This window comes from Brettanomyces nanus, chromosome 1 (genome assembly GCF_011074865.1).
Source record: "Brettanomyces nanus chromosome 1, complete sequence".
Lineage (NCBI taxonomy): Eukaryota > Fungi > Ascomycota > Pichiomycetes > Pichiales > Pichiaceae > Brettanomyces > Brettanomyces nanus.
In genome coordinates, this window is record NC_052374.1 from 2,519,780 (window position 1) to 2,545,227 (window position 25,448).

The 25,448-nt window shown below is 39.1% G+C and overlaps 11 protein-coding genes across 11 annotated transcripts; 7 read left to right on the forward strand and 4 right to left on the reverse strand.

The window, feature by feature from the left end:
• Positions 1 to 809: 809 nt before the first annotated feature.
• On the reverse strand, positions 810 to 2,576 carry IMA3_1 (oligo-1,6-glucosidase ima3; the record flags this gene model as incomplete). Its single annotated transcript, XM_038921496.1, has 1 exon — positions 810 to 2,576. The coding sequence occupies one exon, from the start codon at positions 2,574 to 2,576 to the stop codon at positions 810 to 812; it is 1,767 nt and encodes a 588-aa protein (XP_038777424.1).
• Positions 2,577 to 4,602: 2,026 nt separating this feature from the next.
• Positions 4,603 to 6,333, forward strand: FOA43_001175 (uncharacterized protein; the record flags this gene model as incomplete). The annotated part of the gene is made up of 1 exon (XM_038921497.1): positions 4,603 to 6,333. One exon carries the CDS (start codon positions 4,603 to 4,605, stop codon positions 6,331 to 6,333), a length of 1,731 nt encoding a protein of 576 aa, XP_038777425.1.
• Positions 6,334 to 9,885: 3,552 nt separating this feature from the next.
• Positions 9,886 to 10,374, forward strand: FOA43_001176 (uncharacterized protein; the record flags this gene model as incomplete). The annotated part of the gene is made up of 2 exons (XM_038921498.1): positions 9,886 to 9,888; positions 9,946 to 10,374. The coding sequence occupies 2 exons, from the start codon at positions 9,886 to 9,888 to the stop codon at positions 10,372 to 10,374; spliced, it is 432 nt and encodes a 143-aa protein (XP_038777426.1).
• Positions 10,375 to 12,991: 2,617 nt separating this feature from the next.
• FOA43_001177 (uncharacterized protein) lies at positions 12,992 to 14,122 on the forward strand (the record flags this gene model as incomplete). The annotated part of the gene is made up of 1 exon (XM_038921499.1): positions 12,992 to 14,122. The coding sequence occupies one exon, from the start codon at positions 12,992 to 12,994 to the stop codon at positions 14,120 to 14,122; it is 1,131 nt and encodes a 376-aa protein (XP_038777427.1).
• A 179-nt stretch (positions 14,123 to 14,301) lies between these two features.
• On the forward strand, positions 14,302 to 15,441 carry FOA43_001178 (uncharacterized protein; the record flags this gene model as incomplete). Its single annotated transcript, XM_038921500.1, has 1 exon — positions 14,302 to 15,441. The coding sequence occupies one exon, from the start codon at positions 14,302 to 14,304 to the stop codon at positions 15,439 to 15,441; it is 1,140 nt and encodes a 379-aa protein (XP_038777428.1).
• Positions 15,442 to 15,479: 38 nt separating this feature from the next.
• Positions 15,480 to 16,124, reverse strand: FOA43_001179 (uncharacterized protein; the record flags this gene model as incomplete). The annotated part of the gene is made up of 1 exon (XM_038921501.1): positions 15,480 to 16,124. The coding sequence occupies one exon, from the start codon at positions 16,122 to 16,124 to the stop codon at positions 15,480 to 15,482; it is 645 nt and encodes a 214-aa protein (XP_038777429.1).
• Positions 16,125 to 16,328: 204 nt separating this feature from the next.
• FOA43_001180 (uncharacterized protein) lies at positions 16,329 to 17,747 on the forward strand (the record flags this gene model as incomplete). Its single annotated transcript, XM_038921502.1, has 1 exon — positions 16,329 to 17,747. The coding sequence occupies one exon, from the start codon at positions 16,329 to 16,331 to the stop codon at positions 17,745 to 17,747; it is 1,419 nt and encodes a 472-aa protein (XP_038777430.1).
• A 43-nt stretch (positions 17,748 to 17,790) lies between these two features.
• Positions 17,791 to 19,422, reverse strand: HTS1 (Cytoplasmic and mitochondrial histidine tRNA synthetase; the record flags this gene model as incomplete). The annotated part of the gene is made up of 1 exon (XM_038921503.1): positions 17,791 to 19,422. One exon carries the CDS (start codon positions 19,420 to 19,422, stop codon positions 17,791 to 17,793), a length of 1,632 nt encoding a protein of 543 aa, XP_038777431.1.
• A 225-nt stretch (positions 19,423 to 19,647) lies between these two features.
• On the reverse strand, positions 19,648 to 20,913 carry FOA43_001182 (uncharacterized protein; the record flags this gene model as incomplete). The annotated part of the gene is made up of 1 exon (XM_038921504.1): positions 19,648 to 20,913. One exon carries the CDS (start codon positions 20,911 to 20,913, stop codon positions 19,648 to 19,650), a length of 1,266 nt encoding a protein of 421 aa, XP_038777432.1.
• An 857-nt stretch (positions 20,914 to 21,770) lies between these two features.
• FOA43_001183 (uncharacterized protein) lies at positions 21,771 to 24,920 on the forward strand (the record flags this gene model as incomplete). The annotated part of the gene is made up of 1 exon (XM_038921505.1): positions 21,771 to 24,920. The coding sequence occupies one exon, from the start codon at positions 21,771 to 21,773 to the stop codon at positions 24,918 to 24,920; it is 3,150 nt and encodes a 1,049-aa protein (XP_038777433.1).
• A 149-nt stretch (positions 24,921 to 25,069) lies between these two features.
• Positions 25,070 to 25,387, forward strand: FOA43_001184 (uncharacterized protein; the record flags this gene model as incomplete). The annotated part of the gene is made up of 1 exon (XM_038921506.1): positions 25,070 to 25,387. One exon carries the CDS (start codon positions 25,070 to 25,072, stop codon positions 25,385 to 25,387), a length of 318 nt encoding a protein of 105 aa, XP_038777434.1.
• Between the last annotated feature and the right edge of the window lie 61 nt (positions 25,388 to 25,448).

Genomic DNA, 25,448 nt, shown 5'->3' on the forward strand with positions numbered 1-25,448 from the left:
GTTTTCAAATGCCGAAGAAGAAGGGTAGCCTTAGAACTTTTTTCTTATCTCACCACTTGAAGCAGATACTGTAGTAATGATACATAAATTTATCTATTGTTTCCGATCACACAACGCAACATGAAGCCAATTGAGATATTGTTACTACAGTATGATAGCATTATTTATAGGCTTTATCAGTTGAATGACTCCTCAACTTAAAGATGACTCTGATTTAACATTCATGGTATAAATCAAGGAATCTCTACTTGACCTTCAAATTTACAATTTGTGTTTAGTTTGAGGGAGCTTGAAACAGCTGAATGTTATACTAGGGTTGCCATACGAAAGCTTATAGAGATTATTAGATAATTTTGAAAAGAATATCACTTAACTCCAATGTATGAAAGCACACGACTCTTCGGACTTCTAAAAAAATAATCAAGAGTCAAGTAGTTATTCAATAATATAATGCGGCATTGGTTTAATAACCCGGATATAATTATTGGTTGGCATCTTATAACTTCTAATAACTGTGTTGCCTTTCAGCAAAATCTCATCTAAATTTGAATACTATGTCTACAAATGCTTATCTCACTAAGTTTTAATCTTATCTCCTATTTACAATGCAGTTAGTAGAAAAAGCATGTTCCGCAAAAGAAGGTCTGATTTTGCTGGTTTTCGACTAAGCATTTAAAATGAATTATATAGTCTGATTACTGTGAATACAGAGCCAAAACTCAATGTTCTTTTCAATAAAAATTCTGTACAAGTCCCAGCTATAAACGAGGGACCAAAGAATTATGAACCATAAATTTAATAGACATTACTTAATCTGCAAGATATAATCTTGCCTCCCATGGTCTCAAGACAGTCTCAGATTGCTTTGGAAGGCTGTGAGTGCCAAAAACAAATTTGAACGACTTATCCTTAGGCAAAGTAAACTTTAGATCGTCATCCGAGAAGTTTAATGCAGCAAACAAGGTTTTGAAGCCATACTTCTTAGTGAATGAAAATAGCTTTAGATTTTCCAAGTCAATGAACTCAAAGTCATAACCGTAGATTAAAATATCTTTGTTGGCCTTTCTAAACTTCAATGCTTTCTTCCAGAAGTTCAAAACGGAATTCGGGTCCTTGATTTCGTCTGCAGCATTAATTCCAGTCTTGAAGAATTCGTTTATCTTGAGCCAAGGCTTAGCACCATCAGTGAAATCAGCATAAGGTTTCTCGCTGGACCATGGGAAAGGAGCACGAGCATGATCTCTAGAGAACATGTCTATACCCTTTTTGAAGTCGACAACCTCCTGTGAATTCTTTCCGTATTTCTCGCAAAAGATTCTGTAGTTGTTGAGACATTCAACGTCCTCAAAGTCACTGATTTTCCAATCTTTGCAGTTTACACAACCCAATTCTTGTCCTTGGTATACATATAATGTGCCGGTCAAAGAAATCAAGAGAGTTGCCAAAAGTTTACCGGAAGCAACCCGTGATTCCGGTGTAGAATCATTACCAAATCGAGAGACAGATCTTGACTGATCATGATTCTCTAAGAAAGCCGTGGACCATCCATTGGTGCCATTGGCCCAAAGGAAAGAGTCCGCAAGAGCAAGCTTGAAATCTTTCAAGCTAAATTGCACAACATCGTACTTAAAGGCTTCCGACTGGCCAAGACTAACATGCTTACAGTTGAACATCTCAGACAACTCTCCTCTGTCAGCTCCTGTATAAAGGAACTGATTTTTGTCGTCTGCAGTACCAATCTCACCAACAGTCAAAAGATCTCTCTTGTCATCAATTTGGGACATCATGTAGTGATGCATCAATTTATGATATTCATGGATTCTTGGTCCGTTTTGGGAAAGTTCTCCTGCCATCTGATATTCATCCTTAGGATTGGTGATTGGAGCATCTGGTAAACCAGCAACCTTCGAGTACATACCGCCAACATCTATTCTGAAGCCATCAACCCCGTGTCTCAACCAGTAACCAACTGCATTCTCAAACATAGCAGCACGACACTCGGCATTTTCCCAGTTGTAATCGGGCTGTTCGACTGTGAACGTGTGCAAGTAAAACTCTTTTGTCTTCTTGTCGTATTCCCAAGACGATCCACCAAAGAAAGATCTCCAATTGTTCGGTGGAATAGGTTTTCCAGACTTGTCATATCCCTTTGGCTTTTTCCACATAAACCAATCTCTTTTAGGATTATCAATACTAGACCTGGACTCTTTGAACCACTTGTTCTGGTCAGAGGTGTAACAGAGAACTAAGTCAACAACGATCTTCATACGCATGCTGTGCACTTTGTCGATCAAGTCAAAAATGTCCTTGTTCGTACCGTAAGTCGACCAGACCTTCTCATAGTCAGCGATATCATAACCCATATCCTTCTGAGGAGACTCATAGAATGGACATATCCAGATGCAATCCACTCCGAGATCCTTCAAGTATCCAAGCTTTGACTTGATTCCATTTAGGTCACCCCATCCATCATTGTTAGAGTCCTTGAAGGATGCAGGATAAATTTGATAAACAGTTGCTTCCTTCCACCATTCTGGTTTGGTTTCGGGGTGTAAGTGAAGAGTTGTAGCCGCCATATGTTAATATCACAATATTTTTGGTGATGATAATTTTGAAGAATCAAAGGTGTCTTAGATGTTCTCGGATGTGGACGGTTTTAAATAAGATTCTCCAAAAAACTTTTTACAAACCTCTAGCACATTGGCTAGACAATCTGGTAGGCTGAACTGTGGCAATTAAGGTCGACCACAATCGAAGCTGGTGATATAGTGAGAGAGGGCGAGCTCTACCCGAAGGACCTTATAATGAAGATGATCAGGTGCAACCTTCTGAAATTTCATTCGATTCGATTTCCTGAACAATAGTAATTTATTCGTGAAAAAAGAAATATAAATGAAGAAAGGAGTGATTTTGGCCGTACTGTGTGACCTTGCGTACCCCATACTTTTCCGTTGATCTTGCATATCTTGAATCAAATTGTTTCTTTTTATATCTTTTCGCATATTCGCCGGCATAAAGATTAAAGTGCACGTCATTACCTGTCAAATTAGATTGTTTTCCTTTTCTGTCATTAGACTCCGCAGTATTTCTCACTAGCGCAGAAACTAAAAAAATATGAAAGGGTGGGGAAATTTCCTTGCCATCCTCCCCTCTACTCTTTGAGCTTGTTTACAAGATCAACTGCGAAAGATAAGCATAGGCTAATATAAAAACACAAAATAGAGCGGCTAGTTATTAAGAGGTTTCTCATCAGCTGACAGACCATACAAATAAAAAAGCCTAACTAAAGGAGAGCCGTTCGCAAATTCCATGTCATTGTTGACTTCCCCATACCAACTCTGAATGTTTTCTGGGCAGCCGTGCCAGAATCCCATAATAGCGACCCTTCCTAGAAACACACACACAAAACGAAAGGGGTAGGGGATATCTGTCGGCATCGGGATCCGCGCAGGCGCAGTTTCTTTTCAGCCGTTAATATCTGGCTCACACTGACTTTCTCTTTTTCGAAATAACCAGCATTTTAAATTTTATATTCATCATTTGTCATGTCGTATCTTAACTCTCTGTATGGGAAGTGTGCAACATCACCTATAAATCAGATATTGAAAAAAAATGAAATTAAAATGCATTCTGTTTGAATAGGGTAATACCAGGCGGTATAATTGCCACAATCAGGTCTAATAGTGATGATTAATTAACACAATTCTTGTATCATCACCAGGGGTTTTGTAAGTTCAGCTAGCATGAAACAGCTGATAACAATAAACACCATATATCATACAACTATGTCTTGAATACTTTGATATGATGATGTTTTCCTGATATTCCCTAAAGCCTCCTGCGCATAAACTCCTCTCTGGGACGGTATTGTAATCAAAAGCTCTATGTCAACTACCCGTTTTTTCCCCAGGCTCTACTTGATTTCTTTTTCAATTAGAAGGTACATGATTTAGAACAAAATAGTTTCATTTGAAGAATGCCCCGAAAATCTCTTAACACTCCAAAATCTGCTTTACGTATTTTGTAACAACGTGATTGAAGTGATTTCATATGTTAAAAATAGGTTTCCAAAAGTCATACCTTTTGCACCGGCATTTGTAAACCAATTTTAATGCACACCATTCCTACTCTACTTTACGCAACAACGCATATTTGGCTAATAAAATCCAGGAGAAGATGCTCAGGAGAAGCTCAGAAAACCATATTTCATTACGCAGAAGAGGTAGAAAGTGTACGGTACGGATGTTTGCAAACTATGGGGTGATTGTTCAATTTGGCAAACCTTTCCTAGTTCTTTTCTTCTTAATATTGTCTTGCACATATCTTCCTAAAAAGAAAAGCCTTAATATCTAGTGCTTGATACGTCAAATGAGTTTAGATAAAGTCTCGTGCTGTCGTGCATTGAATCATTCACAAGTGATCAATGCTTCACTTCTCTCCGCAATTCATGATAGTGTTCTTTTGTTCAGTTGGGAATGAAACTATGAAGAACTAGATTCATCATTCGTTCCCTACTTGAAGTTCACATATATATATGCTAGTATTTTGCTGCAAGCTAAACGAACATTGTAGAATATTATAAACCAATAAACATATTAAACTATGAGTGTGAATAATAGTCAAAGTAGTGTTGATGAGAAGCCTAACGACGCCTTCGCTGAATTAGGAGATGCCGCTCCAGTTGACGTCGAAGACGAGATTGTTGCAAAATTTTTGGGTGTCTCTGAAGATGCTAGGGAATCAGAGAAGTCAGAAAAGGAAATGAGTTTCATGGAAGCCGTGAGGACATATCCAAAGTGTGCTGGATGGTCCTTTATTTTTTCAAGTGGTCTTATTATGGAGGGATATGATACATTGCTTTTAAGTTCTATGTATGCCTTACCCGCTTTTTGTAGGAGATTTGGTACCTGGGATGAGAGCAGCAACAGCTATCAGGTGTCATCAGGCAAGCAGACTGGTTTGAATGTGTGTGTGTCTATTGGTGAAATTATAGGTTTACAATTTGCCGGTACTATTGCTGACCGTATTGGAACTCGAATGACATTGGTTGGCTCTCTTGTTCTTATTACGTGCTATATTTTCTTATTCTTTTTTGCAAGAAATTATGCTATGCTTGTGGTTGGTCAGCTTCTCTGTGGAATGCCATGGGGTTGCTTCCAGACATTGGCCACCACCTATGCTTCTGAGGTTTGTCCCATGGTGTTGAGATACTATCTCACATCTTATGTCAATGTTGCTTGGGTTCTTGGACAGCTTGTTGGAGCAGGAGTAATGAAAAACTCTGATTCGCGTCTTTCCACTAAAGAGTCGGGATGGAAATTACCTTTTGGACTTATGTGGATATGGCCAGTTCCTTTGGCAATTGGAATTTACCTTGCACCTGAGTCTCCATGGTGGTTAGTCAAAAGGGGTAGACTTGCTGATGCAGGTAAAAGTGTGAAACGTTTGCTTTCAGGAATGACCGAAGAGAGGAAGGATATCGTGGCAGATTTAATGGTCAAAAAGATGAAAATGACAAGCGAAAAGGAAAAGGAAATTGAAAAGACGGCTACGTACTTGGAATGCTTTAAAAAGAGAAACTGGAGGAGAACTCGTATTGCATGTATCACTTTCATCATTCAAAACGAGGGAGGTAGTGCACTAGTGGGATACTCAACATACTTCTACGAAAAAGCTGGTGTTTCTGATTCTTGGTCCTTTAATTTCACGATCATTCAAGACTGCTTAGGACTTATTGGAAACATCATTTCTTGGTTTTTGTCTCCCCATATTGGACGTGCTACCATGTTCATAAGTGGTGTTGGCATCCATATTGTTTTGATGCTAGTAATTGGTATCATTGGATTTGTGGGTCATGGAAGTACTAGCGGATACGCAGTTGGTGTATTATTGATGATCTTTGATTTTGTGTACTACGTCACTGTTGGTCCCGTTACATATTGTATTGTTCCAGAGATTCCTTCTGTTAAGTTGAGAAACAAGACAGTGGTTCTTGCAAGAAATTGCTACAATCTCGTTGGAATTGTTTTTAATTGTGTGATGACCCCATACATGTTGAATCAATGGAATTGGGGTGCAAAGACTGGTATTTTCTGGGCTTGCTTTGATGTTGTCTGGTTTATTTGGTGCATCTTTGAGCTTCCAGAAACAAAGGACAGGACATTTGCGGAGATTGATGAGCTTTTCGAAGAAGGTGTGCCATCAAGGAAATTCAAGTACACTGTTGTCGATCCATTTGAAAACAAGAAGTTATTGGAACACTTTGACAGTGAACATGTCAACCGGTTGGCTAACATTGACATTGCCGAAAAGTCTAATAGCGTCGATGCTTGAACAATTTTAATATTTTAGGGTTTAGGCCTAGGGTGGATTATTCAAAACATTCAGCCAATTCGCCTAGTGCTTTCTGCTTATGAACTTTTTGTTACATGTTATTTTTCAACATTTTTATACTTTAGATATGATAGTTTATTATGGTTATTTGATGATATTGCTCAGATTATGAACTGAAGGTGAGTAAGGGTTTTCAATTTTGTAATCATATGGAAAGTCAACGGGCAATATATATTTTACACTATTGCTGATATCCTTGAGGGAACACAAGATCAAAAGAGTAACTGTTTTGTTTTCTGTTGTTGAATATTCTTAACACCAAATATTTTGGGCTTGCCAACCCTGAAAAATGTGGTAGATAACTGAGAAATACTACTCATAGTAAATCGAATATATAACAGTATGATCTGAATAGTAAAGTTGTTCTGCTGTTTTAGTATGACGCCGCTGCTTAGAATTCATTTATGATTACACATTTTGCAAAATTGAACGTTGGAAAGCAAAATGTTACCCATTACAAAAAGGCATATTTCCAAAAGAAGATATTAATCAATGTCTCAGTATGATGAACCAACTAGAAGCAAACTAGAAACAAAAATATTAATCAACTACTAGTTATCAGTCCCTTTGAATTCTGTTATACCATAGCATGATTAGGTTTACTTCTTGTAGGTGATATCCCAGTCTACTGTGAATCATGTTAGATTCAAAATATTATCTGAATCTAACTTGAGGCTGCCTGATTCATATGTCCACAATGTTTGTAAGAGTTCCATCCAGAATACAGTAGTAGTTGTCGTTGTCGAATTCATTCGGTGTGCTCACTTCTAAAGTTAACGCACTCAAGGATAAACACTTGCCTACCTAAACATCCAAAGTTGTGATTTGGAAGCTCAAGCTTTATGCAAAATGAATTCAGAAGCATCCTTATGAAGTAAGACAAAACTTACGAATGACATGAGATTGTCTGACATGCTATGTTCTTTGGTTGTGCTATGCTCAAGCATAATGATCCTTGTTAACGAACGTATGTACAAATGTTCTTAAGGCAAAAACTATTGAATGCAGGTTTAGACTCTAAAAAGACTCAAATCATTCCCAGGACATGATCTAACTAGTCTGTTCGATACCTCATTGATTCCTTCCGTTTGATAATTAGTCTGCGAGTGGCTGATGATATAAAAAAAATAAAGATAACATATCAAGGGTATAATGGTAATAAAAGAAAGCGAAGGTCTTCATTCTCTCCTCCTTAGCATTTTTGTTGATCAGTTCTAGACTCACTGTGCTACTCAGTTTGTTTTCCAGTACGAGGCTTTCTTATTCGGTGAATTGAAGGTCACTTTGATGAATGATAAATTTGCAACACGGATCAAAAGGTGTAAAGAAAGCTGGCTCATCTCTACAAGAGAAAATTGTAATTTCATTTTATAAAACCATCCCTAACCACAAATTACTCTTCTAGACTTTGATAGGTAACAAATCCTCTCTCGTTGAGAACAATATGCGTATTTCAAGATGACCGGTGAAGAAATTCGAAATTACGAAATTCTCTCTTAAACATGATATCAATGTTTACTTATGTCTATTTTGGATTCAGCTATAACAATAGTATAATAAAAGAGAACGGCTCAAGCGGTCACAGGCTGTCTTATTTTAATTAAGGTATTGGCTATTTTTAAGAGAAATACAATATCAAAGGATATACCACTCTTCAGTGTCCTCAAATCACATGCAGTATAGTGCCATATATTTGGTAATTCTTCTTGAACCAGAAAAATCTTGAAATTCAATGTATAAGTGGAAGTTATCCAGAGTAATTTACCTTCAAAAACTGCGTTTGCGTTCTCTTTTGGGACTCCCAAGATCATGTGACGTCGGATCTACATATAAAATACAAGAACTCATTAGTAATTACGCAGAACAAACTGACGTTTTCAGATGTATTGAAACCTGAATGCTTGGTGGTGGAACCAAATAAACAGCAGATATAGGTTTATACCTTTCGGGAAAAGGCGGATGAAAAATGGCTGGCTAATTAGTATCATGCAAAAGCCCTTTGATGCGGGAACGTGAAGCTAATTCTCAAAGAGGCAATTAATCCGTTTTAACGGAAAAATAAAAGAAAAGTCATTTTGCCACCAGTTTGGCTAAAATTAGCGAATATTATATACTATATCAACTTTTATTATATTACATCCGTACATCAATAATTATTGCTTTTTAGAAAAAGAAACAAAATGATTTTTATTTCCGCTTTATTAGTACAATTCTCTTATTACTATCAATTATTCATTAAAGCTTCATTTACATATATAAACATGATACTTGTTGTTATTAATTTGTGAAGTTCATTTGAGTAACCCATACACTGGTTGCAGACTATCTCACAGTGAGAAACCAATGCACAATCTGCTCTTTTTGAAATTATACAGGAAAACTAAAAATAGCAGACAAGGTAAAATGTTTGTACTTTTCATGAGAAGAGAGTTCTAGCCAAACTGCTGTCAGAACAGAGCGGTTAAAACAGAAGTCTGCAGCATTATGGATGAAAGTCACAGCCTTATGCCTTGACCTACTCTAAAGCAGGCTCGATCGGTTAGTAGCACTGCTAACTTACATGTGAAAACAAAACAGTGAAACCTCGGTGGATTTTTTAACCCTCACCAAAGAAATCGTAAGAGATATCGGATAATAGCAGATCTCCAGTCTTTCCATCCAATCTAAACAGAAAAGGTAACTTACAACAGCCTTTTGACTCTCGCGAGTATGTCAACATCAAATGAAATCGAAAGCACAAGAAATACATGTGTAAAAACTGAGCATGATGACTATGTTGACAGCCTAATCTTTAAATACAATATCTGGCAAATGAGTTCAATGAAAAACTATGGTTAATTCATAAGAAATTTTGGGTACTACTCATAAGAACGAATCAGAGTCTATTTAAATTCAACCCCTAAAGATTGAACACATCACAAGTTTGAAAATGTTGTTTGGTATTTGAATGGCCAGGATATAAACAAGATAATATTACAGAAGGCACATTGAAGAATGCTATTTTGATGGAAATCCAAGGCATAGATTAAACTGACTTGTCCAGATTATAAGACGTACATATTCTAAACTATAGAGCGCACTGGAGAAACAGAGTTTTTACAATACAATATTAAAAGCTTTGACATTGATAAAATGCTTCATCTAACACTTTAAGTAGTTTTCAATTCTTGAAAATGTCAGAGTACGGGATAAAATTCTGATTACAGTTCAGCTTTTGGACTCAAAGCTACTTTCATTTTACTGAATTGCAACAGAAGACATCGATTCCTCTTGATTGACCCTTATGATATGGTGTTTTTGCATCTCTTACTGTGCTTCATGACATCATGAATGTAATACATGTATGCTACATCCGTACACCAAAAAGTTTTTTTTTCGTATGTTGTGAATTGTAAACACTGATGGATTCGATGAACAAAACAAACAATTATTCGGTCCTTTGTGACGAAGGAAAGGTATTTATTCTCCGAAGATCCAATCAAATAGAACAAAATGGTAAGTATATGAGGTTACGTCAAGATTCTGAAAGCTCTCGTACTAACGAAATTTCAGTCGGATAAGAAATACAAGGACGCATTTGCCCTATTCGATAAAAAGGGAACGGGAAAGGTGTCAGCATCTCAATTAGGAGACCTACTCAGAGCTATTGGACAAAACCCATCTCTTCAAGAGATCAGTGAACTTCAAACCAGTGTTGGGGGCGAAGATGCTGCACTCGACTATGGCAAATATATCGAGTTGATAAATAGGGAAGGTGGCTTCAAGAAGGTCGGCCAACCTGAAGATTACATCAAAGCCTTTCAAATATTCGATAAGAATTTGACTGGTTTCATCGGTGTTGGTGAATTGAAATACATTTTGACGTCTATTGGAGAAAAGTTGACTGAAGATGAAGTCGATGAGTTGTTAAAGGGAATCAACATTTCTGACGATAACACCATTGATTACGTCGAGTTCGTTAAGAGTATTCTTGCGCAGTAAGATATATGCAACTCTTCTATCCAGCTTTCATTCCTTTAATTATATCCTCTTATCTAGTGAATCCTTTTTTTTATTATTAGCAAAATTAAGTAAGAATCGGAAGGAAATTGGCAATGATCATCATCGGAATGCCAAACACGTCCCTTTTTAAAGTCCAAATGCAAGACGTCCTTATACTTTCACCTTTCGGTGTAAGGAGGGTGCACTCTGTCATGGTTGCTCCTCTGAAATCCCCAAATGCTATTTTGGAGAATAGCCTGAAATACTCAACGCATGACTTATCATCCATAATTTCCACTGCAAAGGTTGATCTGTCCAGTAATTGCTTTCTGGTCCATCCTGTAAGAACACAAAACTCGTCTCCCACATAGGCAATCTGCGAGGTTCTTCGCCACACTAATGTAGGTGTTCCAGATATCGATATATAGTCGTTGTACTCCAAAAGAGTTCTCTGAAAGCATTGCTCGGCAAATATAAGATCATCCTCTTTCAAATGAATCATTCCTGCAATGAAAGATGGTCTGTATTCAGCAATTGACTTTGACATCGACATGAGGTGCTGCTTGTCAAATCTACGTCTTAAATAGAGGTTCAAATCGTGATAAGGTCTAACATAGGGAAACGGTGCCTTTATCTTCGAGTAAATTTCAGACGGTTCATGGTACAGCAAGCCACAGCTGCCCGAAGTAGAACTGGATACACCCGTGGTGACCGTTTGTACTTGTCCAGTTTCCGAGTCTACCGCAATATCGATACCATCGGCTTTCTTGTCATTTGCTGTGGCATCTTTTGGTGTATCGACAGTACCGTTTATGTTAGAATTCTGAGCAGAAGAGTCTGTTTTGCTGGAACTATGATCAGTATAATTATGTCTGTTCGAAGTGGAATTGGTTACAGACAGCGATGAGCTGAACACATCACTGGGTAACTCGTCAAGTATTCCAAGCGAAAACGAGATTGCCGATAGTCTATTTCTGTCTCGAAACTCCCCTGGATTATGGGTCCGAAATATAGATATCCTCTTCACGACTTCCGGAAAAGTATAAGTCTTGATGCCATCGATGGTCGCCATAGAACCAATGAAATATTGATTTGTGGAAGCATCGCATTTGGGTTCATCGGAATGCAAGTCATTGTAAGAGATGACAGAATGATGCTTGTTAGAATTAGGCTGCGGGTAGGTAGTTCCGTAAGTTCCATCGTAGTAAGAAAGCGCATACGGTTGTTGTGGCTGCTGCGACTGTTGCTGTTGGTGATAATGGCGGGGTTCCCGATGGTGGTACTGTTGATTCATTAATGGCTGATAGCTCAAGTAACCCATGTCATCAGAGCTATTGCTCATTGTCGGACTGCGGAACCGATGTTTACTATTAGCGGAGCCATTAGATCCTTTATTGATATCAGTAACATCATTGTGAATGATATTCCCCAACACAACATACTCCAAATCGGCAGTACTTGACAAAAACTTACCGTTGGTACTCCCACTTCTCTCATTGCTGCTGCTGGTGACATTATCAGGATGTTCCTCAGCAGAATTTGTAGGATCTGTGGGACTCACCTGCCTATAATCTTCAAGAAGATATTTTTTGGTCTTTCTTGGAGCATCATGACATGAGTCACCTAAATTCCGAGTAATACATTTTTTGCAAGGTCTGGAATTATCGCAAGTGATATGTGCCTTTCGACAATGATTGCAAGCTCTTGAAACCTTCTTCTTCGCAACTCTTCTCCTTTTGCGTCGCCCAGATGTGTGCTGTGGTCGTGGTTTGGATGCATGATTCAGATTGGCTGCCACCAGAGTGCCACTAAAACCTCTGGAAGTTGTAGAAATAGATTGAGTGGCCAACTGATTACTCCTACTGACATCAGATGGAGCCTTGGAGCTCATAATTGATCATATAGACGTGAACAGAGAAAAAAATGGCTTACTAGAAAAAGAAACTTGTACCTATAACAGATTGCTATATTAGCAAAGAGGAGAAATGAAGCGAGAGATTTCCTTTAACCATTTAATGGTATCAAATATGACTTGCACGAATGAACTGCTCATCGTTAGATAGTCCCCCGATAATATTCGTGAAAGTATCTTTGTCATCTTGGCTGTCTGAGCGCGAATCCACGAGACTCGCCGTTTCGGGTAAGGACAAAGGACTTGCCAGAAGAAGAAAAATAGAATACCTTGGGAAGTAGATACTAAGTTACGCTGATCACATATTCAATGTTACTTATAGAGAAGATGCATATAATCAGGCATGCTCTCGCTAATCCGCTTTTACTTCTTTCCTCTTACTTTTTTCCCTAGTTGAGATAATACTGTTTTAAATACACCCCAGAGTCTCGCAAGTTTTTTAATTAGTCAAGTTATCCATCAGTATCAGTATGATGTACCAATATACTCCCTTTCTAAAACCATACTGGCTTCTTTTAGTTCTTTCTCTTTGGCTCAACAGCCTCTCCCTCGAACAAAGTCTTAGCCGCCAGCGGATATGAAAAAGTTCACATACCCAAAAAAATTTTCAGTCTACTAGTCGTTGGTATCTTCTCATCTCACTGAAAGAGTTAAGTGTTGAGTTAAACTGCTTGATACGTGATCGTTTTTTCGCCATTTACCATTATGTCTGGTTTCGATTTATCTAAACTTAAATCTACATCTGTTGTTGATGATGCTCAACTTTCTAACGAAGAGTTGGCTTTAAAGTGTCAGTGGGAGACTTTATCGGCAAGTGGTGCACCTGACGAATTTGCTACCCAATTGAATAACTACCTCAGAAATAACACCTACATCGTCGGAACCAAGCCTACTGCTGCTGATTTTTCTATTTTCAAAGCTATTTATGCTGCTGCCTCGAGCTGGGTTAAAACTCAAGATGCTTCTATCTTGGCACAGCATAGACATATCTTGAGATGGATTGATCTTATTGAAAATACCATATTAGATCTTCAAATACCGGCTGATCAGAAATTTAAACTAAACTTTGATGCCGAACTTCCAAGAGAAATTGTAGAGAAGAAGAAGAAGGTTAAGAAGGAAGAGTCTGAGTCTGAGTCTAAGTCTAATAAGGAACAACCCAAGAAGGCTGAAAAGAGTGGTGATAATAAACATAAGGAAGGTAAGAAAGGTGGAAAACCTGATGCTGCTACCATTGCAAAGCAGAGAGCTGCTAAAGCTGCCAAAAAGGCAAAGAAGGCTGATGCCCAGCAGCAAGCTGAACAGCATAGAGCTCCGGCTGTTCCTTCTATGATTGATTTCCGAGTTGGATTTATTGAAAAGGCAGTTAAACACCCCGATGCCGATTCCTTATATGTGTCCACGATTCACATGGGTGATGAAGATGGTCAGCCAAGAACTGTTTGTTCTGGATTGGTCAAGTTCATTCCTCTGGAAGAACTACAACAGAGATTGGTTATCGTTGTTGCCAACTTAAAGCCCGTTAAAATGAGAGGTATCAAGTCATCTGCCATGGTGTTATGTGCGTCATCTCCAGACGATAACAAGGTTGAGTTTGTAAACCCACCAGAAGGCTCCAAGGCTGGTGACAAGATTTTCTTTGAAGGTTATGAGGGAACTCCAGAGCATGTTTTAACTCCAAAGAAGAAGATATGGGAGACTTGCCAACCTAAATTCTCGACAAATGATAAATTTGAGGTGATCTATAGAGAAGAAGGTAAGCCTGATGCTAGATTAGTCAACGGGAACGGCGAATTGTGCAAGAATCTCACCATTGCAAATGCTGTTGTCCGTTAAGCAGTCGCCTGTCTCTTTTATATAATGTTTTCAGCATTTAATATGATGATAGCAGACTAAGTCCATAAAAAGTTAATGAAAAGATTTAAAATGAAAAAAAAGAAACGTCAGAGAATTTGGACTCCAAGCTAAACCATTGACTGTTACGGAGGAGACTAATCTTTCATTCTATTTTAGTTATGAAACTACTTCACCAAAAGCTAGAACGAGATCAAAGTGGTCGAGTCAGTGTTATTGCCGAAGACAAAGATGATCTTTGGACTTTATATAACCTTATAGCCAAGGGAGATGACATAACTATGAAAACTTACAGAAATGTGAAGAGAGGTAGCGGAGCCAATGAGAGTAACAGTACGAGAAAGCTTCTTACACTTACATTACGAATTGAAGCTGTTGACTTTACACCTTCAGAGGAAGTTATGCGAGTTAAAGGTCGAAGCATCGAACAGAATGAAGATGTTCCTCAGGGTTCTTATCACACAGACGAACTAGGACTTGGCAAAAAGATCATTCTATATAAGGATGAATGGGATGAGGTTGCTTTAGATACGATTTCAAAAGCTTGCTCAATCGAATCCAAAGCAGAAGTAGGTGCTGTTGTCTTAGAGGAAGGCGTGGCTCACATATGTCTGTTGACTGATAGTATGACAGTCATAAGATCCAAGATTCAAAAATCGATTCCAAAGAAGAGACGAGGTGATTCTTCTCAGCATGATAAAGCTATTGACAAATTTTTACAGTCGACTGCAGAATCGACCATACGAAACTTGAACATTGAAAAGTTCAAGGCCATTGTGTTGGTGTCGCCAGGTACTGTGGCTCGTCAACTATATGACAGGATTTTTGAGATAGCCACGAAGGAGCATAATAAGTCTCTTATCAAGTGTAAGAACAAGTTTGTGGTTTCTCATTCTTCTACAGGATATCTTCAGGGGCTTGAAGAGGCGCTGAAGAGTCCTGAGTTGGTAAAAAGATTGTCCGACACGAAATTTCAGCGTAACGTCCTGATATTTGACGAGTTTACAAAGTACCTAAATGAAGATATGGGAAGAGCATGGTATGGAGAACAAGAGGTTGTCAAAGCGTCTAATATTCCGGGTGCTATTAAGGTTCTTCTGATTACGGATAGTTTGTTCAAAAACGATGACATTGGCAGAAGAAAGTATTTTATTCAGTTGACAGATAAAGTGAAAGATGGTGGTGCCGAGGTCTCCGTTTTCTCCTGTTTGCATGACACTGGAGAACAGTTGAACCAACTTACAGGTATTGCAGTAATACTTAATTATCCCATTCCGAACTTGGATGAGGATGACGAATAGTTATAATAGATAGAATACACTTATATATACAAGGACACCTATTTTGCGAATCTCTCCCTAAGTTTCTTTGGCTGAATACCAAAGAACCTGTTCAAGTACCACACATCTCCACCTCTGATGAATTGTAACAAGTCTTGAGTTAGACCAAAAAGGATACCCATACGACCTCCCTTTTTGATTATATCCTTAGCCTGCACTTGAGGCATTCTATGCCACCATGCATAGAAAAAACCAGGCACACACACTGCCATCATAGTATTTCCAAAGTCTGTAACTCCACGTGATTTGTCAAGAACCGCTTCTATTCCAAACATAAATCCAACAAATGTTCCAAGACGCATTCCTGTCTTAAAGCCCGTCGCCATGGATTGCTTAAGACAGAAGTACATCTTCCTCCTATGATAGAAAAACCATCCATTATACGTTGTCGGTAATCTATGTGAATTTGATGCCAAATATTTCAACGAGGCAGTCTGCCATCCATGTATTAGTCCACCAACTCCCCCAATTAAGCCTGCAGATCCTCCAAGTAGTGCCACTCTCAACACTGGGGGTAGACCTAGTCTCTCATTGACATTATCATCCTCCAATTCTTTCACGTCAGCTCTAAAAGAATCACGTTGCATCCCGTCCGCATCTTCATTAATCCTTCGATCGTTGAGACCTTTAGGATCAAGACTCATTATGATAGTAATAGTAGTTTCCTCTAAAGAAACACAATTGCAAGGCCATAAGTCAGGCCTATGAGTTTTTTTTCAATCGTATCGTATCGTGACAGTCTTTATGTCGTGATTCGCGTCTTATTGTTCTAACAGACAACATCATCATCTCATATTTTCTTCTTATCGCTCGCTTTTCCTACCTCTTTCTTTCCAATAGTCACATCAATGTCTTCTATTGATGCACTTATCCCGGATTCTGAGCAGACACATCAAACCAACTCCTCCAAATGGTCGCTTTCGTTAATCTCTTCTATAGCGATTGCGTGTTTGAGTTCTATTCAATATGGTTATCATATGGCTGAATTGAATGCTCCGGAGAAGTTGATTCGTACCTCCTTACAATTGAATGAGTCTCAAATCAGTTTAATTACGTCAATATTTTCCATTGGAGGATTGGTTTCTTCTACTTTGGCAAGTACCCTTAGTGTGGGACATGGATTAAAGGTCAGTTTCATACTCACTTCTGTATTCTATATATTGGGATCGTTTATCGAATCTCAGGCACATAACTACTTCCAGATGCTTTTGGGAAGATTCTTCTCTGGTATTGGTGGTGGGTTGGCTATTGTCTTTGTTCCCTTATATGTCAATGAGGTTTCTCCTTTGAATCTGAGGGGATTCCTCGGCAGTATGACGCAAGTTAGCGTTAATTTGGGTATCTTATTGACCCAAAGCCTTGCCCTTATATGGTCAATTAATGAGTTATGGAGAAACATTTTGTGGATGGGCGTATTTATTGGCTGTTTAGATCTTCTACTTACGCTTTTACTCCTCGAAGAATCTCCTAAATGGCTCGTTCTTAATAATAACAACGATTCTGAGGGCATCCGAGCCTTGACTAAACTCAGAAATGGTGATATCGTTACTTCCAAGTGGGAAATTGATAGCTGGAAACAGGAGCAGAAACGCCATGTTGAATCTGTTCAGTCTAACCCTCAACTCAAGCAGTTGAATCTCTATACATATCTTACTCAGCCAGACTATAGAAATTCTCGTTTGGTGGCAACATTCTCAGTGTTAGGTCAGCAGTTTGCTGGTATCAACTCCGTGATATTCTATGGAGTTAAAATCCTTGCCGATGTGTTCCCTAATTGGGCAGTGGCCCTCAATTGTTTCATCAGTATTGGAAATACTGTTATAACGTTTGGTGCATCACTTTTCTTGGATAGGGTAGGACGGAAGCCTATGCTATTAACATCCGTCTTCTTTATGGGCATTTCCTTGGTAGGACTAAGTGGCGGTATTATTTTCCATCAATCCATGTTGACTATAATCAGCATTTTCACTTATGTGGGGTCGTTCGCCATTGGTTGTGGCCCTATTCCTTTCCTTCTAGTCAGCGAAGTCTCTCAAGTGGAGGTTAAGGACTTGGCCCAGAGTTGGGCCACGAACTGCAATTGGGTCAGTGTTTTCATAGTGGGTTCGGCCTTTCCTATACTCAACGAGTCTATTGGTGGATATACGTATATTATATTTGCCGCAGTCTGTCTCGCATTTGGCCTATTTATCAAGCAGTTTATTCCGGAGACGAAAGGCAAAGAGACTTACTCCGAGGTTTGGAATTTAAATGCAAGGGAGGATTGATACTATATGAAATATAATTCGAAATGTACTTCTACTCTGCTACTTACAAGTCTTGTAAAAGCTTGGAAACTTGATCCACCCCATCTTCGTTAACTTCTGAGAGTCTCTTCTTGACTTCTTCAACTATATTATCGACTGAAACAAGATCCCCTTCATCAGTTAAGCCGGTACCTAGCTTCTTGATCCTAATCTTGCCTTCAGGAAACTCCTCTTTACCTAGTATCACTGCCAATGGACATCCAGATTTCTCGGCAGCATCAAACTGCTTTCTCGGATTAACCTTGGCCTTATAAAGATACTCTGTCTCGATGCCTGCTTCCCACAGCTTTGAAGCAATTTGCATTCTCTCCGGTAGGAAGCCATGCCAGTCTTTACCGCCTCCAAATGCCATTACATAAACCTGAGTAGACACAGGACGGATTTTCTCCACCAATGAAGCTCTCTGTTTGATCAAAGAGAAGATTCTTTCCACACCAAAGGACACACCAACACAAGGAATCGAGGGGGCCTTTTTCCCCTTCGAATTGGTACCCAAGAACATGCCGACCAATTTATCGTATCTTCCACCGGCAGCGATGGATCCAATACCGACGTATTCAGAAGCATCCTCCTCCTTCTGATGAGCCTTTGCTTTGGCCTTTTTCTTCGCAGCATCCTTTGGAGGTGCTGACTGTTCAGTGACACATTCATAAATCACACCGGTATAGTAATCGAGACCTCTAGCAAGAGACATATCAAATGAAATGCATGATTCAATGTTGAATGCCTCTAAGTAATCGGCCATGGTTTCAATTTCAGTGATACCAGTATTAGCGGATTCGTTGGCCATTAATTCATCGTCTGCTTTCAAAATCGCCAACAAGTCTCTAACGTGACCATGCAATTTCACATACTCACCAATCTTATCAGCAACGTCTTCGGGCTGGTTTTTCTCTTCACACATTTCTTTCTTCACCACCTCCCATGGCAATTTGTCCAGTTTATCAACAGCAGAAGACACCTTACGAACATCTTCATCCTTGACACCGCAAACCTCAAATATTCCATCCAAGATCTTTCTATGATTCAACTTGATCTTAAACTCATTGATACCCAAGGAGTGTAGACCGTCAGAGACAATCTTTAACATCTCCGCATCTGGAACCATGGAATCATAACTTCCAGCAACATCGAAATCACATTGATAGAACTCTCTCATACGACCTTTAGTCATGGCAGGCTGATCCCGTCTGTACACTTTGGCAATATGGTATCTCTTGATGTTGGTAATACCATTCATGGCCACATATCTGGCAAATGGAACTGTCAAATCATAACGTAAAGACGTCAATTCACCACCTTGATCCTCCAAGTTGTAAATCAACTTTGAGTCTTCTCCATACTTTCCCTCCAAAATCTCTCTCAACTCCAACACAGGAGTATCAATGGTAACACCGCCATGAGAACGGAAGAGGTTTACCAATTTCTCGAAAATTGCCTCTCTGATAACCATATCCTTATCTGCCCAATCTTTAGTTCCCTTGGGCACTTTCAAGTTGAAGTGATGAGCTTTCTTGTTTTTCTTGGAGTGATGCTCATGAGTCTGTTCTGATGCACCTGAGGCAGAACTAGTAGCAGTAGCAGTAGCCACTGAAGTTGTTATTGGTACTTGGATTTTGGTGGCTTCGGTCGACATGATCCTTAAACTTCTAATATTTCCCCTGAAAAAGCTACAGAAAGCTTTCATAAATTAGGCTTTATTAACTTCGAAAGGCTTTAAATAGTGTCCATTCTTGGAGAACAAATGAAAAAAATTTTTATGCTCATAATATCTTCCACTTTTCGAGACATATATATATGTATATATATTTTTTTTGAAGTTAGTTAACTAATGGTACAAAACATGAAGGTGTACGTACACTCATTTAAACTTATCTAAAGCATAATTCTCACCATTTTCCTGGTAATCCTCTCTGCTGACAAACAAGTGATCGAAGTCTCCAACGGAAGAGCTGGTGAGAATGTTAGCACCAACCCAAGTGTCTGAATTCCTGTCGATGACATCTGGTGCCAAGTAAGTACTGATAGAGTACTCTTGAATGTACATTCTCAAGTCCTGTATGACCCTCTGCTCCATCATAGGAATAAAAGATGACTTTCCTGTAAGAACTATGTTATTCAAGAGGTTGACATACATTTCCCCAGTTCCTCCTAAACTCTTCATCGAGGAGAAAATCAAATTTCCGATTCCCTGAGCATCGGGAGGAACTCCAAGGGCCCTTGCATTATCTAAAGCACGCGCATATTCAAACGGTCTGAATATAGGTTCTGCCAATTTGTACTGTTCGGTTCCAATATTCCTTATACTGAATCTGTTTGAAAGCTCATAATCTTTAAATTCCATTGGACCAGAACCATGAGTCATACCCAGCTGGTTTTCTCTCGTTATATCTGTTTGAGTTGGGTCCAGTTTAAGCATGGAGGCACACAATATACACTCTTTGAAATCCTGTAGACTCTTTGTAATCTGATACTTCTGGAATGTCTCCGTCATTGATGTGTCTGCAAATTCCCTTGGAATCAACGCTTTTTCGACAGAATCGGGCGATTTTCCTACCACTAACTTTGATCGGATGAAATTCATAGCAAACATATTGAGGAATTTCCCTCCGTATTTAGAACGAACAATACCTTTACTAAGAACCTTACCGTTGCTAATAGGTGTCACGGCCACCATATCATCATCTATATCAACCACCACCACAGCGGCAGGCTTCGAAAGAGAGTACGCAGTACAAACTTGTCTTTTCAACAAGGAAAAAATAGGCACCTCCAGTTCTTCAAATGCAACTTCCAATGCTTTACTCTTACTTTTTTGGGTTGACCACGCGTTTTCCGCAATAACTAGAGGCATCTCCGTCATGTTAGGTAAAACATTCAATTTCTTGTAGATATACCTAAAATAATCCGGCATGGCTTCCCAGTTATATAGTACACCATCGTTGAAAACAGTGAAGACATCATTCTCCGGGTGCAAGTCAATATCATCATCATAGAAAAAACTGTTATCATCAGATTTCGAATACGCAGTAGGAACAAGTACCGTGGGAGTATCTCCAATAGATATTCCAGCCTTGATCTCACTTGAGTTGAGATCCACTATAACTGATGGAAAATCGAATTCCATGGTATTGAGAACTTGATGATTCAACAAATCAGGACAAAAGAATACGAGTGAGCGATGTTTTTCTTGAACAGCCTGTTTATCTTCTTTCTCTGTTCGTGGAATAACTTTTTTTTTTAGTTTTTTTTTTTTTTGGCTTGAAGCTCTACAGAAATTCGAGGAGGGAAAAAAAAATAAGATCTCAGAGTCTGTCTCACTCTATTTGGTGATTAGCCTATCTGTTCAATACATCCTACGGAATGCCGACTACGGTTGAAACTAAGAATAAAGATGGAAAAACTGAGGAATCGAGTAAATTAGTGAACAAATCCACGGAAAATTCTGCCGAGAAATCAGATGAAGTGAAAAAAGGAGCTCAATATGATGTTCTAAAAAAGAAACTCAAGGAATCAATAGCGAATCGCAACAATTTGGAAGAAGAGTTGACTAAGCTGGAGGAAGATATATTCAACAAGGAAACTCAATATCTTGCTAATGGTGTGATCCACGGCAACATAATCAAGGGCTTTGAAAACTTTTCGAAAACTAGTTCGTCTTCTTCAACCAGAGTAAAGAAAATACAATTTACTGATCAAGATAGGATCTTCTCGCTTTCTTCCTCAACGTACGTGACACAACTACGGCGCGCTCAGGTTGCCAACGAGGACTCGGAATTTAATGACAGCTTTGATGAAGAGGACGAAGTTTCTTCTGACAAAAGTACCCCAAGAAGAAGAAGATGATGACATCCTATCCATGTATATTACTGCTCTGTATTGTATATAATGTAAAAATAAGTATAAAAATGAAAAATGACTTGAAGCTGAGCACTGAAAATTTTAGTTCTTATTTTACATCTTTGTTGTTCTTTAGTTACATCAATGCGTTTAACACAGGCTCAAATTGAGCATTTACAAAACAACACAAAGGGTATCAGAAATATATGTATTCTTGCCCATGTTGATCATGGTAAAACATCGCTTTCCGACTCTTTATTGGCATCTAATGGTATTATATCTCAGCGTCTGGCTGGTAAAGTGAGGTACTTGGATTCCCGGCCTGATGAGCAGTTAAGGGGAATTACTATGGAGTCTTCTGCCATTTCGTTGTACTTTAAGACAATTCACAAAGAAAGAAATAAAGATGGCAAGGACGATCAGAGTGAAATCAAAGAGTATCTCATAAATTTAATTGATTCGCCTGGCCATGTCGATTTCTCTTCTGAGGTAAGCATCGCTTCTAGACTTTGCGATGGTGCGGTGGTCTTGGTTGATGTTGTCGAAGGTGTCTGCTCACAAACTATTACTGTTCTCAGACAGTGTTGGGTTGATAAGCTTAAGCCTATTCTTGTCCTAAATAAGATCGATAGATTGATCACTGAGCTTCAGATGACTGCATCCGAAGCTTATTATCATCTTTGCAAAGTTATTGAGCAAGTAAACTCTGTTATTGGATCGTTCTACGCTGGCGAAAGAATGCATGATGACTACCTATTCAGAGAAAAAGTTGACAAGGGTGAAGCTGAAGCTACGGAGTTTGTTGAAAAGGACGACACTGATATCTATTTTTCTCCAGAGAAAAATAACGTTATATTTGCTTCGGCTCTGGATGGATGGGGGTTCAATGTTGCACAATTTGCTGTTATATACGAGAAGAAATTGGGAATTCCTAGGGAAAGATTACAGAAGTGCCTTTGGGGTGACTATTATTTTGACCCTAAAACCAAGAAAGTTCTTACACCAAAGGGTTTAAAAGGAAGAAACTTGAAGCCAATGTTTGTTACTTTTGTTTTAGATAACATTTGGTTTGTTTATAGTGTGTCTGTTGTCAATAGGGATCAGGAGAAACTGGAGAAGGTGGTCAAGTCGCTCAAGATTAAGATTCCTCTCAGAGAGTTGACCTCCAAAAATTCGAAGCAGCTCATTAACACAATTATGAGCCAATGGATTCCTGTTTCTAATGCGGTTCTCCTCACTGTTGCCGATAAGTTACCGTCTCCTTTGGATTCGCAGAAGCAAAGAATTCAAAGTATTTTGGACTCTACGCCAAGTTCAGGACTTATTGATTCCAATCTCAAGCAGAGTATGATTGAATGCGATACGGGGGGTATCTTATCTTGCTATGTTTCGAAAATGCTTTCAATACCAGAGAAGGATCTTCCTGAGAACCAACGCGAAGCCGTAAGTCAGGATCAGTTGGCTGAGCGTGGTAGACAGGCACGTATTGCTGCTGCCGAAGCTGCGGAGGCTGCAAAAAGGATGGAAGAAGCTGCTAAGGAGAAGTCTGATTTATATTCTCGTGCTAATGATACCACGACTATTACAGATGAGTTCGAGTTTGAATATGAGGAAGAGGAAGAAACAGAAAACGCTGAACTAGAGGACAAATCTGAGAAGGATGTGTTGATTGGATTTGCCAGAATTTATAGCGGTACGATAAGTGTTGGCGATGAGGTCTGTGTGCTCAAACCGAGATTCAATCCTTCCAAGCCCACGAAACATATCTCGAAAGCAAAAATAGCCAGTCTTTACTTGTTAATGGGCAAAAACCTAATTCCATTGAAGACGGTTCCTGCCGGAAATATTGTTGCCATAGGGGGATTGGCGGATCATTTGTTGAAGAGTGGTACTCTAGTATCCCTAGGAGTGCTTGGTGTCAATTTGGCAGGTATTGATATCACCCCACCACCGATTGTGAAAGTTGCTCTTGAGCCGGACAACCCTGCTCAAATGGACAAGCTCGAAAAGGGTTTAGAGTTACTTAATCAGGCTGATCCTTGTGTGCGAACATACGTTGAAGGTACGGGAGAACATATTTTGGCTACAGCAGGTGAATTACATTTAGAGAGATGTCTGAAGGACTTAAGAGAGAGGTTTGCTGGCATTGAAATAACAGCTTCGGAGCCCGTTATTCCTTATAGGGAAACTATTGTATGTGAAACAGAGATGAACAGTCCTAAGAATCCGGCATTAGGTAGAGGTGTGTTTCAGCTCACTCTCGGTAGGTACAGAGTTACTTTTGCAACACGCCCATTGCCCAAAGAAGCTATGGTTTTTCTTTCCAACAACCAGAATACTGTTAGAGAGATGCAGGGCTCATTTGATAAAAGGGAGGAGACTTCCGAAGATGAGGATGAGGAGTTTGGCCAATTAGAGTTTCCAGAAGCTAATTCTGTGACTCTGAGTAAAGAAGAGTTTAAGGAAAAGCTAGGAATAGCTTTAGAGACCGGAAATAAGTCGAAAATCAAGGATGACTTTTTGTGGTCACATTCCTTAGTGGAAAGGATCTCTGCTTTTGGACCGAAACGAATTGGCCCTAATATCTTATTTGATTGTAAAGAGCACCAGATCCGAAGGCTTTTTGAAGAATCTAGTCAAAATTCCGGTTCAGCTAGATTTGAATATGAGTATAGTCTATTTAGCGGGTTCCAGTTGGCTGTCTTTGAAGGTCCATTAGCAGCAGAACCTGTTCAGGGCATTGCAGTTTTCATCAAGTCCATCGAACAAGTGGATGCCGATGAAGTAGTGGAGGTTTCTAACCTTTCTGGAAGACTTATTTCTGCTTCAAAGGATATCATTCACAAAGGTATTTTAGATTGGTCTCCTAGACTTATGCTTGCGATGTATGTTTGTGACATTCAAGCATCTGCAGAAGTCTTGGGTAAAGTTTATGCTGTTGTGCAAAAGAGGAGAGGTTCGATAGTAAAAGAAGAGATGAAAGAAGGTACTCCTTTCTTTACCGTGACTGCCAAAATTCCGGTGGTGGAAGCATTTGGCTTTAGTGACGATATTAGAAAACGAACGTCTGGAGCTGCTTCTCCACAATTAATGTTTGCAGGATTTGATGCCATTGATGTGGATCCATTCTGGTCCCCTACTACAGAGGAAGAATTGAAGGAACTAGGCGAAATTTCTGATAAGGAAAACATAGCCAGAAAGTACATGAACGCTGTTAGGACCAGAAAGGGCTTGTTTGTGGATGAGAAGGTTGTGAAAAATGCAGAAAAGCAGAGAACGTTGAAGAAGGACTGATACTGTGCGTACCGTATAGATAGATATAGAGATATAAATGGGAAATGCACGTGATGGCTACTTTGAACGCGCGCATCAAACTTCGTACTGGTGGTTGTTAAACTCTTTGCTTGGGTATTTCCTTTGAGGAATCAAGTCAATCAAGCAATATGGGCTTTTTTTTTACAACCGTGGAAACAAAAGAGCCTCCTAATAGGTCTAAGCGTGAGAAGTGTTGGGAATCTAGAGATATCTACTTTAAATGTCTCGATAGGATCGAAGTGATAGATCCATTAAATCAGCAGAAAAAAAGTCTTATTAAGAAGGAGTGTGGTAATGAAGACAAGCAATTTGAAAAGGATTGTGTCGCCTCCTGGGTCAAGTACTTCAAGCAGAAGAGACCTTTCGATAAGAAGAAGGAGAGAATGTTAAACGATGCCAAAAACGAAGGAGCGGAAGTTGTCCAATTACCGGGATATAGAAAGTGAAGAATATATGATTGACATGAGCGTTATATCATCATATGCCTCCTGTATATAAAAGCATTTA